The following is a 13,332-nucleotide window of genomic DNA, read 5'->3' on the forward strand; positions in this document are numbered from 1 at the left end:
TTCTTATCCTTACTGGGATGTTTGTTATCCTTGAGTATGTGCCTTTCAACAATCATGCCACTGTAAAATTATGATCTGCAGATTTCACTACATATAAATTTTACCTTATCTGCAGTATACCTTAAATATATTATACCTCAATTATACTCAGCACCATGGGAAAACTTTAAACTTCAAACAAAGAAAGATAACTCAATATAAATAATCCTCCCTCCAAAAAAGAGGGAAAGGTGCTTCCCCATTTTTTTTTTTTTTTTTTTTTTTTTTTTTTTAGTCTGGTTATAGCCTTCTGATGCCAGAAATTGCCCTCTGGAAGATGAAATCATGTCATGGAAAGAACACAGGATTCTGAATCAGGTAATCCTGAATGTGATTCTTGCCTCTGCCATTTACTGGAAGACACTGGGAAAATTGCTTAATTTCACCTGCCAAAATTGCTTAATTTCATCTGCCAAAGATTGGGAACAATACCTCCCTCAGAGGTATAGTGTTTTGAGACTTCAATGATGTTAGCCCTCTTCTTGCCATAACTTAAAAAAAAAAAAAATTAAACATGTAGAGGTCAATCCATGGCTGAGGTCTCATGCATCAGGTAGGTTTCTCATGCATGACTCATACAGCAAAACGAAAGAGGAAATTGCTGCCATGTTGAAGTGCATTGTTGTGGTTTTAAACAGTGCCATTGGAAAATGGAACAGGATTCTGGCAAGAGCCCCTTGTCTGTCAAATAGCAACAAAGAAGATATCTTCTTAATAAAATTTTAATGTAAAAATGAAGGCACCATGGCACTTTATCAATAATGCTGGTATGCCCTGTCTCTTTCTCTCACTGAGAAGCCAGGGTTGCAATGAAGCATCTAAAGGGCATGTAGGTCAATGAGAAAGAATGAAATCCTGCCATCTGCAGCAATGTGGATGGAACTGGAGGGTATTATGCTAAGTGACATAAGTCAGGCAGAGAAAGACAGATATCATATGTCTTCATTACTCATATGTAGAACTGGAGAAACTTAACAGAAGACCATGGGAGAGGGGAAGGGGGAAAAATTGTTACAAACAGAGAGGGAGGGAGACAAACCATATGAGACTCTTAAATACAAAGCACAAACTGAGGTTGATGAGGGTGGGGGAGTGGGGGAGAGGGGAAAATGGGGGATGGGCATTGAGGAGGGCACTTGTTGGGACGAGCACGGGGTGTTGTATGTAAACGATAAATCATGGGAATCTACTCCCACAACCAAGAGCACACTGTATACACTGTATGTTAGCCAACTTGACAATAAATTATATTAAATAAATAAATAAGTAGATAAAATTATAAAATAATAAAATAAAATAAATGTGGTCAGGAGTTTAAGTCTTACGTGCCTAGAGGAAAAAACTGGACATGGGGCCAAGAGGCGATAAATGCTAATGCGTAGTCAATTTTCTGTATGCAAGGTCCATCAGAAATTACGTGAAAGTATGGTCTTTTTCCAGCTCTGGAGACAGGAACCACCCCTCTCTGAACCAGCAGGTAAGCCTTCTGGACATTTTCCCAAACACCTCTGTCCTATCAACATTGCCTATGAAGAACCATAAAGTGGGTTCTTCACATCGTAACTACCCATCAAACTGGAGGCTCAAGCCAGGGAACTCGTGTGCTTAACGGAGACTTCAGGTTACATTTCGACTCAATCTACCACAAGACACACTTTTTGTCTTCAGTCTTGGTGGAGGATGTAACTACAATGTTTAAATCCGCAGTTGTAACTTAGGAAGGAGAGTCAGTTGGAGGAGACTAGGAATCTTTTTTTAATGGACTGTAGTAGCCATATGTCTGGATCTTTGTCATTCAGGAGATATGGGGCAGTAAAGAGGTTTGGCTGACTGCTGGTCCTTAGAACGGCTCAAAAACGTCATTTGCTGTTTTGCTTGCTTGTTTGTTTTATCAGATCCTCAGTGTGAGTTAGCTTCCTTGTATGTCTTTCCCATCAAACTGGAATAAACTCTCCCTCCCTCAAAATGACACCTGAGCCACTGCATGTTAATCAAGGCATCAGTATATCTTGGAGATCTGAGGAAAAATATGGCCAACAAACAACTCTGGTCTGGAAACTTTAATATGTTCCAGTATTACTGAGGTTGACTGTATGTCAGGCTAAACACATTCTGTGCAATGTATCACTGAATCTACCCAACAAACCATCAGCTCCGTATTGTTATTATCTCCATTTTACAGAGGGGTGAAACTGAGACCTGAGGAGGTTAGGTAATTTCAGAAAGAGCCTGAAAATATCTAGAGAGATCTTAAACTCCGTCCTGACCAGCGGCAGAGGCCATGCCATGTTCCACCATCTTGCTGATCATCTCATGCTCCTGACTTGATGTGGTACTCACCATACGCTCTAATTCACTAATTTTACAAAAACTTATTGGGAGCACTTGTAAGTTCCCAGCATGGTATTAGGTGCTGGGGATGCATTGATGAATGGGACAGACTTGGTTCATGCCTCAATGGGACCTACAATCAAGGGACACCAGATTAAATGTCTAAAATGAATGAATGAATGAATGAATGAATGAATGAAACAAATGATAATCCAACCCCATCATACCTCCTTGTACAAAATCTGATGAAGTTTAGCTGCTAACATTTCCCTAATGTGTGCTAATCTTTTGCTGACACTTGGGCAGTGAACCCCTTGGGAACAGAGAACATTGTGTACTCACATGCTATATCCCTGAATTGTAGAAAAAAAGAGCTCTCTTTAAACATTAATGAGTGTGTTGGGGTGCCTGGGTGGCTCAGTCAATCAAGCGTCTGACTTTGGCTCATGATCTCATGGTTCGCAGGTTCGAGCCCTGCATCAGCCTCTGTGCTGACGGCTCAGAGCCTGGAGCCTGCTTTGGATTCTGTGTCTCCCTCTCTCTCTGCGCCTCCTCCTTTCACACTCTCTTTCTCAAAAATAAATAAACACTAAAAAAATTTTTTAACACTAATGAGTGTGATTTCAACAAGCAAATAAAGTAAAATAAAATATAAAATAAAATAAAATAAAATAAAATAAAATAAAATAAAATAAAATAAAATAAAATAAATGTACCAACAGTTACCACTCTTTTCTCTCTGGAGTTGGCAGTGAATGGATGGGACATATTTAATGGCCCACAGTATTCTAATAACTAGAATGAGTAGAATTGTTTCATTTTCTATTTTAAAATTTCCTCGCTTTTCATTCCTCATTTTTCACATGAAGAAGCTGAGGTCAGAGAGTTTCAGTGACTGCATGAAACTACCCCATGTTCTGGATATTAAAGCCACCAAGAGAAATTTATTTTCCAGGGGTATTTTTGAACCTGGCAGTTAACCCTAAAGGCTGTCCAAGTCCTTCCTTCTTTACTGGGAATTTTTAGAAAATGCATCTGCTTATCGAAGGCTGCAGAACTCTCAAAGGAAAAAAATTTTTAAACAACTTCTCTCCTGGGTGGTAATGATTTTGCTAATGAAATGCATTTCATCATCCGCACACACATCATGGTGTGAATTATGCCTTAATAAAAAACCTTTCGAACAGCACTTAGCCCAGGATCTGCATTTCATTTGTGCAGGCAGATGCTGGACACGTGGGTAACCCATTGGGTCAGGCAGTCCTTTAATTTGCTCCTCCCTGGAGAGTCACAAGACCATCGGCGACTCAGGTAAAGTCTGTGAACTCCCACAACAACCAGAGAGGAAGGACAGAGAAGAAGAGGGGCACATCAACTATATCCAGGATGGAGGAGGGTTCTTTATGTAAGATCCTTCAGAGTTTTCTAGAAGATTAGGGGTACTTCCTTACAACTGAGCTATGATTGGACTCATGCCAAAGACAAGCGCAATCATTCATTCAGTAAACACTACAGAACTCCATCCTTTATGGAAGAAAGGGTTACTTAAGGAGGGCAAAACTGCAAATGGAATTCTAAATGCACTGTAGACATGTGCTATGGGCAGGATCTCTGTACAAATCTGGGGGAAAAATCAAGGAGCATTGTGGGAATATCCATCTATGATTCACCCAAATAACTACTGGGTTTGGAGGGGGAACAAGACACCAGGCCTAAGCTGAAGAAATAAGTTGTTTAGGGGAATGTAACCAGTTCAAAGGGAAAAGGATGTCTGGGTTGATTTTTTTTTTAATGCCAAAAGAAGAATCAAATGGAACTGGCAGATGCCACTTGTCACCTAAAGGCAAGGCTCAGGAAGGGGGCGGGGAGGGGCAGGGCACCACACAGTGTATGAAGGCTTCCACAGCTACATTGGTGTAGATGCCCTGACTCCTTCTCTCCTAGGCAACAGCCTGCAGCTCCTCCTCCTAATATTTGAGTCTACTTAAACACGCTCAGGATGCATATGCTGTGCAAACACGTGATCTGGAATGGGGGGAATCTGTGGTCACGGGGTGTGTATAAGGGCTGAGTTCGGTGCAGAAACTCAACATGCAACACAGGAACTGGTATATGAGTTCTCGCAGGGCTTGGGATTTGGAAAAGCCTGTGTCAGTCTGCTCAGCCTGCGTCCTTGGGGTTAGAAATCTGGTCTGCCCATCTTTGAGGGACTCCATCTGGAAGCCCTAGGAGACGGGGAGACATGAATTCCTAAAGATATTTGTGATTCAAACGCTTACGGAGCTCCTAGTATGTTCCTGGCCCTCTGCCGAGCCACCAAGATGCTCTGTGCCTCCGATGTTTGGAGACCATGGTCACCTCCAGCATCACAGACACGTCACAGCGTCTGGGCTTTGGTTTCTGGTGTCCGTTTGTAATGGAATTAAGATATTGGACACAGGAATCAATCAGCAAACACCTCCCATCCCATCTCTGATGAGGGGCGTGGTTGCGAGGGAAGGAATGAAGACAAGTAGCTGATAATAAAAGCAAGCAGGTGGCCTGTGAGTCCATCTGCCCAAAGTGTGACTTTGCTGTGGCTGCTGCTTCCATCCGATAGAACTCCTGCCCACACGGTTCGTTCGGAAGCCCGGGACACCATCATACGTGACGCTCCCTCATGTGTGAGCTGGGGAAAGGGACTAACGGAGGAGCAAGGCCGGGGGAAGCTAGCAGCGGGAGGATAGGCTCTGGAGTAATAAAAATCCACAGGCTGCTTGATTTGGACCAAGGTAAAGGAGACCCCTTGAGTCTTAGTTTCCTGATCTGAAAACTGGGATAATAATTGTGCCCTCCTCTTTGGACCGCTGTGAGAAAAAGAGGCAGGATGTATAAAATGTCCCGTGCAATCGATAAGAACTTGATCAGAACTTAGCACAAGCTCCAGGCTGCGTGCCCAATCCGGAAGAGCAGAAGCGTTCCACTTACTGACTTCACAGAGACAGGGTGACTGCGGGGTGATGGATGCTACCTCCTACAGGGCAAGACACTCGGACACCGGGTGTCCTGGATTCTATGTCCTGGGGATTCACTAGGGCAGATGGTGGACGACGAAGGGGCTGAGGTGTCTGTGGGTCCAGATAAGCCTCCAGGCGCGCTCTGTCCCAGGAAACAGCCCCCACACGTGTCCCTTGCCCAACCCCCACCCTGGCTTGTCATAGGGAAAGCAACTGTTTCACAGTAACCTGGGCCCCAGGTAGAGACATCAAGAATATGTGTGAGAGAGACAGAGAGGGAGATAGAGAAAGAGATGGACAGACGGAGACACAGAGTTCAGGAGACGAGAAGAAGGAAAAGAAAACGAGAAGTAGAACGAAAGAGAGGAGCAGAAAAAACAGTTTGGGGGGGGGGAGAGAAAAGTACAGAAAAGCAGGGGAGAAAGAGAACAGCACTTACCAACCGCCTTCAGGGAGGCATATTTGTTGAGCTCTTTGCCCGGCGGCTGCTGCTCGTAGGGGTTAGAGATCTGGCCCAGGCTGGGGTACGAATGCGGATGGCCCATCTGCTGGAGCAAAGGGGAGGTGGGCACCGCGTTGTTCATCTGCGTAGCATCTGCAAGCAAGATAACAGGGGGTGGTCACAGACGGGGCGGGACCTTCCTCCCATGCAAAGCAACCTACCCTCGCAGGGTCCCAAATGCCCCACCCTCCTGGGGACACGAGAGCGAGAGCAGCAGGGGATGGGTGAATAAAGGGCAATGGGTGGGCCTAGAACTTTTCATCTCCCCCTGAAATAGATGTGTTAAGGTCCCTACCATTGCAGGGGCTATTTCTGTTATTAAAACTATAGGGGTTCCCCGGGTGGCTCAGCTGGTTGAACGTCCAACTTTGGCTCAGGTCACGCTCTCACGGTTCGTGAGTTGGAGCCCCACATCGGGTTCGCAGAGCCCGCTTTAGATCCTCTGTCCCCCTCTCTGTCTGCCCCTCCCCCAATCTCGTGCTCTCGCTCAAAAATGAAGAAACATTAAAAAATAAACTATATACAGATGATTAACTTCAGTAACAGTCAAGGAAATGCAAGTCAGAACAATGACGAGAAGCCGTTCCTTCGCCAAGAAATTGGCAAACATTGAGTAAGAGGGGGGAGGTACACCGATAGTCGTAAAGATGTGGGAAGTTGTGTGGTCTCATCAACTCACAGTGGGCACGCAATTTGCCATATTTGCGGAAAGGAACATGACAGTGTGTCTTAGAATGTAAAGTGAGTGCATATTTTGACCAAACAATACCACTTCTAGGGAATGAGCCTACAGAAATGACATCAGAATACATGGATATTTGTTCAGAGATGTTCTCTGCACCATTGTCTATAAGGTGAAATATATGCACACACACAGAAACAACATGAGCTCCTAAAATTACAGGAATTCTTGGGGGCACCTGGATGGCCCATGTGACTCTTGATTTCAGCTCAGCTCATGATCCCAGGGTCATGGGATCGAGCCCTGAGTTGGGCTCTGCTTAGAGTATGGACCCTGCTTAAGATTCTCCTTCCCTCCCTCTCTCCCCCTCTGCCCCTCTCCCCCACTTTCTCTCTTATCTTTCTCAAAAAAAATACATATGGGAATTATTAAATTATTGTACATTCATATTACATACACAATATGTACATGCATACAATGGGATATCATGCAGCTTAAAAAAAAGTGTTTAAAATCGAGTTAAACTCTGGGGCACCAGGGTGGCTCAGCCAGGTAAGTCCAGCTCTTGGATTCAGCTCAGGTCATGACCTCACAGTTTCACGAGTTCAAGCCCTGTATCAGGCTCTGCGCTGGCAACTTGGGATTCTCTCTCTCTCCCTCTTTCTGCCCATCCCACACTCACACTGTCTCTGTCTCTCTCAAAATAAATAAATAAACTTAAAAAAAATCTTACAGAAAGATGTGTTAACTCTACACGTCAACCTGGATAGTTCCTTGGGGCTTATACTGTTAAGGAAGGAAAAAGAAAATGAGAAAGCAATGCAAATAATACAGCATTTTTGGTAAAGAAAATCTGCGTGTTGTAATTTGCAAAGACAGAAAAAAAATATGTAAAGACACATGAGCAGAATACTGACTACGTACAGGAAATGGAATTCACCTGGAGAGATTCAAGAAGTCGGCTCCGAAGGAATATTCTCTGAGCTGAGACCCAGAAATCCAGATGTGAGTTAAATGTGGGAGGAGGTGGAGGGCAGTAGAAGCGTGTTCCGGGCACGTGCAGAAGAGGGGAGAGGGAGGAGGTGGGGCTGAACAGGCCTGCAGGGCTCACGATGCCTTGTGAAGGGTTTCTGTGTCACCCTGAGAGCGGTGGGAGGGAAGGGGCAAACTCAGATGAGGCACGGAGTCCAGAAGAGGGGGGTTATTGTTCAGTTTCAGGCAGGAAGTGGAGATTCTCTCCAGGTACATGAAGCACTCATGCAGATCCAGATAAACATGGCGGTGGATGCTGGTGCTGCTTTGAAAGATCCCCTTTACCTGGCATATGTGCCCATTTCCCAGCTGCTCTGGAGGGGACTCACAGCTCAGAGCTGGCCCTAGCACGCACTAAGTTATTCTCAGGAACCACCACCCTGGGTTTCGGGTGCTTCATGAACCTCACCCTCAACACCTGAGGTGGCTGGCCACCAGTGTCTGGCTGGCTGACACTAAGGTGCGCAGACCAGCCCCTTGCCTCAAGGTGTGGATAGCTTTATGGACCAATGGATATGCTCCAGAGCTCCCAGGGTTTGGAACAGGGGACAGCATTTTTTTGGGTAAAGGGACAAGACTGTAAATAATTCAGTCTTTATGGGCCACACAGTCTCATTAGGAATACTCTCAACTCCACCCTTGTATCAAGAAAGCAGACACAGACATTATGTCAAATAATGGGTGTGGTTGTATGTCAATAAAACTTAATTTATCAAAACAGGTAGCTGCTAGATTCGATTCAAGGGACATAATTTGACTAACCCTGGTCCAGACTTTACCTGAGACTGACACCCCCATCCGTGTGAGACTCCTTCATCTTACCTATTTTGTTTCTCTCACAACCTGAGAGGGGCGTGTGTGTGTGTGTGTGTGTGTGTGTGTGTGTGTGTTGAAGAGCACTCCCTCAGAGTATTATACACCTGAACCCCCTCTCTGAAGTGCTGCTTCTAGACAAGTCAACCCATGACTTCTCTACACGTTATACCCCATGACGTGTATGGAATGCTTGCCTTTAGAAACCAATAAACCCAAATGGAAAGAGGCAGGGATACCACAGCTGAGACACAGAGATAAGAACATTTTTATCACTGCACAAGCACACAACCCCAAATGCGTAATGGGGATGTGACCAAACATATGCCACGTCGCCCAGCCTCTGCTGGCATGTGAGAAAGTGGGTGTATCCTTCTGCCATAATAGCATTTTGGCTGTGATTCAGCTGGGTCCGGAAGGCTCAAGATAACAAAATAATGGAAATAGGGCTGCATAAGGCATAGCGTTTGTTATGGTGTGGACCCCGAGATCGTCTGACATCTTCCTCTCCAGAGCCACCTGTTAGGGAGGTCAACTTCATCTCGGCACGTCAGGCCAGACATGTTTTGTGCCCAAATGCTGGTCTGGTGGGAGCACTTACTATAAACTCTCAATGTTTGCTGTTTTGGGGGGGGGGGGCGGCTCACACTGTATCTTTTTTAATGGACAGCTACTATTTTTGTGTCTTCAGAACCGCCACTTCCTTCTACATCCTGCTTCATCTGAATTTGGGTCATGTGATGAGCTGCCAATTACGGTGATTGTCTTAGTCTGGGTTTTCCCAGAAGTCACTGAAATAAGGATCCAAGTATGAGCATATCTGGGGGGTGCTCTCAGGAACACCGTAGAAAAGGAGTAAGGGTGGCACAAAAACAGACACTCAGATCAATGGAACAGAAGAGAGGACCCAGAAATGGACGCACAAACGTATGGACAACTAATCTTTGACAAAGCAGGAAAGAATATCCAATGAAATAAAGACTGTCTTTGCAGCAAGTGGTGCTGGCAACACTGAACTGCGACATGCAGAAGAATGAACCTGGACCACTTTCTTACACCATACACAAAAATAAACTCAAAATGGATGAAAGACCTAAATGTAAGACATGAAGCCATCTGAATCCTCAATGAGAAAGCAGGCAAAAACCTCTTTGACCTTGGCCACAGCAACTTCTTACTCAACATGTCTCTGGAGGCAAGGGAAACAAAAGCAAAAATGAACTACTGGGACCTCATCAAAATAAAATATTCTGCACAGCAAAGGAAACAATCAGCAAAACTAAAAGGCAACCAACAGAATGGGAGAAGATATTTGCAAACGACATATCAGATAAAGGGCTAGTAACCAAAATCTCTAAAGAACTTATCAAAATCAACACCCAAAAAACAAATAATCCAGTGAAGAAATGGGCAAAAGACATGAACAGACATTTTTCCAAAGAAGACATCCAGATGGCCAACTGACATATGAAAACATGCTCAACCTCAGTCATCACCAGGGAAACACAAATCAAAACCACAATGAGATACCTCCTCACACCTGTCAGAACAGCTAACGTTAACAACTCAGGCAACTCACCAACAACAGATGTTGGTGAGGATGTGGAGAAAGATGATCTCTTTTGCATTGTTGGTGGAATGCAAACCGGTGCAGCCACTCTGGAAAACAGTATGGAGGTTCCTCAAAAAATTAAAAATAGAACTACCCTATGACCCAGCAATTACACTACTAGGAATTCATCCCAGGGATATAGGTATGCTGTTTCGAAGGGACACATGCACCCCTATGTTTATAGCAGCACTATCTACAATAGGCAAAGTATGGAAAGAGCCCAAATATCCATCAATGGATGAATGGATAAAGAAGATGTGGTATATACATACTATGGAGTATTACTCGGCAATCAAAAAAAATGAATTCTTGCCAATTGCAACAACATGAATGGAACTAGAGGGTATTATGCTAAGCAAAATTAGTCATAGAAAGACAAAAATCATATGACTTGACTCATATGAGGTCTTTAAGAGACAAAACAGATGAACATAAGGGAAGGGGAAAAGTTTTTTTAAAAAAGGGAGGGGGACAAAACAGAAGAGACTCATAAATATGGAGAACAAACAGAGGGTAACTGGAGGGGGTGTGGGGGGGATGGGCTAAATGGGTAAGGGGCATTAAGGAAACTACCCCTGAAATCATTGTTGCACTATATGCTAACTAACTTGGATATAAATTTAAAAAATGAAATAAAATAAAGAAAAAAAGAAAAAAAAAAGAAAAGGAGTAAGGGAGCAAGAAAGGGACGGGAAAACAGACAAAGAGCACAATGCCAAGCAAGGGGCGATTCTAGTAAACTGGAGTTTAATCCCACTTTGGAATGCTGGTAAATGATGTGGAATGCCTGTCTGAGAATTCTATCATTAAGCAAGCCCCTTAGTATTTATATACCAATTCCCATGAGTCATCAGTTGAGGGCTGCTTCTGGAAGACAGCAATGCCTCAGCATTTGCAACCCACCATGTTCATGGTCAGAGTGTGCTCTAGCAGGCAAAAAAACTCTTATTCAGACATGTAAGGGCTGGCAGTTGGATATCAGGCCAGTAACTCTCACTTCTGGCCACAGAAGTGAGCACGTGACCAAATCTGACAAATCACAATACCTCCTTCTTCCCACAGTGATTGGGCCAGAAGCAGGCACGTGATCTAGGCTGGACCAATCAGAATACTTCCCTGAATTTTTCTATTTGGAACCTTTGGATTCAAAAATCCAGGAAGCCATGGATTCGAGTTTGAACCTACCAAGTGGAGAAGGAGAATCTCTTTACTGTGAAGGAATAAGGACAACAGGAGCGAAGCAGCGAAGATAGGGAAGGCCCTCCCCTTTTTTTATGTTTATTCTTGAGAAAGAGAGAGAGAGAGCACACACAAGCGCGGAGGAGGGCTGCAGAGAGAGAGGGAGACACAGAATCTGAAGCAAGCTCCAGGCTATGAACTATCAGCACAGAGCCCGACTCGGGGCTCAAACTCATGAACTGTGAGATCACGACCTGAACTGAAGTCGATGCTTAACCGAGTGAGCCACCCAGATGCCCCAGGGAAGCCTCTTTCTAATAAGCTAGTATGCTTTGGGGTGTATCTCTTGCACTGTATAGTTTGGACTAGTGTAGATGTCTGGATTTCCTCTGGGAAATGGAACCAACCAGAGGGGAAGTTGCCCATGTGGATATAAAGCAAGGCCTGGGGATGGTGTTAAGATGATAAAGGCATTGTTCCTGGGTATTCTACAGAAATATAGTAGAAATTTCAAACCGCAAGTGCCCTTACTAGTACATAGAGAATGCCCAAAGCTATTCATAAGCTAATTAACTAATGTCTTTATGGTGGTCGCCTTTTTTTTTTTTTTTTTTGACCCCTGGAAGTAGATCCCAAACATGAGCCTGTGTAGTTAAAGAGCTGGCCTCTCCCCAGCTCACTGTCCAGTGGGCCCTTTCTCCCATCTCCTTGCTCCCTTGGTTCTAGATCCCACCCACTATGCTCAACTTCTGTTCCCAGGCCTGCCAGGAGAGATGCAAAACATGTCATTAAAGGAAAAAAAAAATCTGTAGAGATGTTCCTCATCACTTGCGACAGCCTTTTATGTTATCCAACAGAATATTTAATATGTCATTATAAAGTATTTGCTGCTGGATGATATCTCCCAAGTCCTGAGCTACCTCAAGGACAGTGAGTAGTTACTTAATGTAAGTGGGCATGACCTAGATGGCCCACCAAAGGGATCCCTCACCAGCCCAAAGTCACATTCCTGCTATCCCATGTAGAACCCTGGGAAGACAGCCATTTTGTGCCTGCTTCCAGGCATCAAATATTCAGAAATATTGAAATCTAGGGGGCGCCGGGGTGGCTCAGTTGGTTATGCATCTGACTTCAGCTCAAGTCACAATCTCCTCATAGTCCATCCTTGAGTTCAAGCCCCGCATCAGGCTCTGTGCTGACAGCTCAGAGCCTGGAGCCTTCTTCAGATTCTGTGTCTCCCTCTCTCTCTGGCCCTTCGATCGCACCCCCCTCGCTTGCACTCAGTCTCTCTCTCTCAAAAATAAATAAATAAACAACCAAATAAATAAATAAATAAACCAACCAACCAACCAACCTAAAAATAAAAGGCACATACTTAAAAAAAAGAAATCTGGTCTCAGGGCAGCAACAAAAAATTATTAAATGCAGGTGTGACTGGATTTTTTTTAAATGTTATTTTCATTTTACTGAACAGGAAGATGGAAAAGAGCTGGCCACCTAGGTTCCCTGGGAGTTTTCTACAAATATATCCAGCTAAGGAGGAGATACCTAAGTGTAGATGCGAAGGAAGCCCAGTTTGGCATCCAACCAAAATAGAACAATAGGGTGAGGGAAGCACAAAGAGTGAGATCTGGGTTATAATCTGCAAATCCTGTCCTTGACAAGAGAGAGAAGAAAAATAAAAGACATAGATACATAGATAGATAGACAGAATGTAGGTATACATGTATATGCATATGTATGCGCTTTTTAAATATTCATTTATTTTGAGAAAGAGATGGCGGGGGGGCATGGAAGGGCAGAGAGAGAGGGAGAGAGAGAGAATTCCAAGCAGGCTCTGTGCTGAGATCGACGTGGGGCTTGATCTCATGAAATGTGGGATCATGACCTGAGCTGAAATCAAGAGTCAGATACCTAACTGACCAAGCTACCCAGGCACCCCATACATATGTATGTATTTTATGTATGTAGGTATATGTACGCATACATATATATTACTTATGATATATATGTTGATATGTCTATCTCATTTGATTTGCATAGTCATAACCATAGAGAGAATCCAGTTGAACCAACTCTGTCTTGCTCTCAGCCAGATGGTTTCTTTTATAGACCAACTTTGGCCCCAGAGATACCGTTCTAAGTA

General features: G+C 44.1%; 1 protein-coding gene across 2 annotated transcripts in view; it reads right to left on the reverse strand.

The window, feature by feature from the left end:
- The window catches only part of SHISA9 (shisa family member 9), a 278,295-nt gene that overhangs the window by 21,259 nt on the left and 243,704 nt on the right, over positions 1-13,332 (reverse strand). For both annotated transcript variants that reach the window (XM_060648543.3, XM_060648542.3), the window contains exon 3: positions 5,806-5,961. In XM_060648543.3, coding sequence (XP_060504526.3) covers positions 5,806-5,961 — 156 coding nt within the window. The remainder of the gene's footprint in view (positions 1-5,805; positions 5,962-13,332) is intronic.

The sequence above is a fragment of the Panthera onca genome, chromosome E3 (genome assembly GCF_046562875.1).
Source record: "Panthera onca isolate mPanOnc1 chromosome E3, mPanOnc1 haplotype 2, whole genome shotgun sequence".
Classification (NCBI taxonomy): Eukaryota; Metazoa; Chordata; class Mammalia; order Carnivora; family Felidae; genus Panthera; species Panthera onca.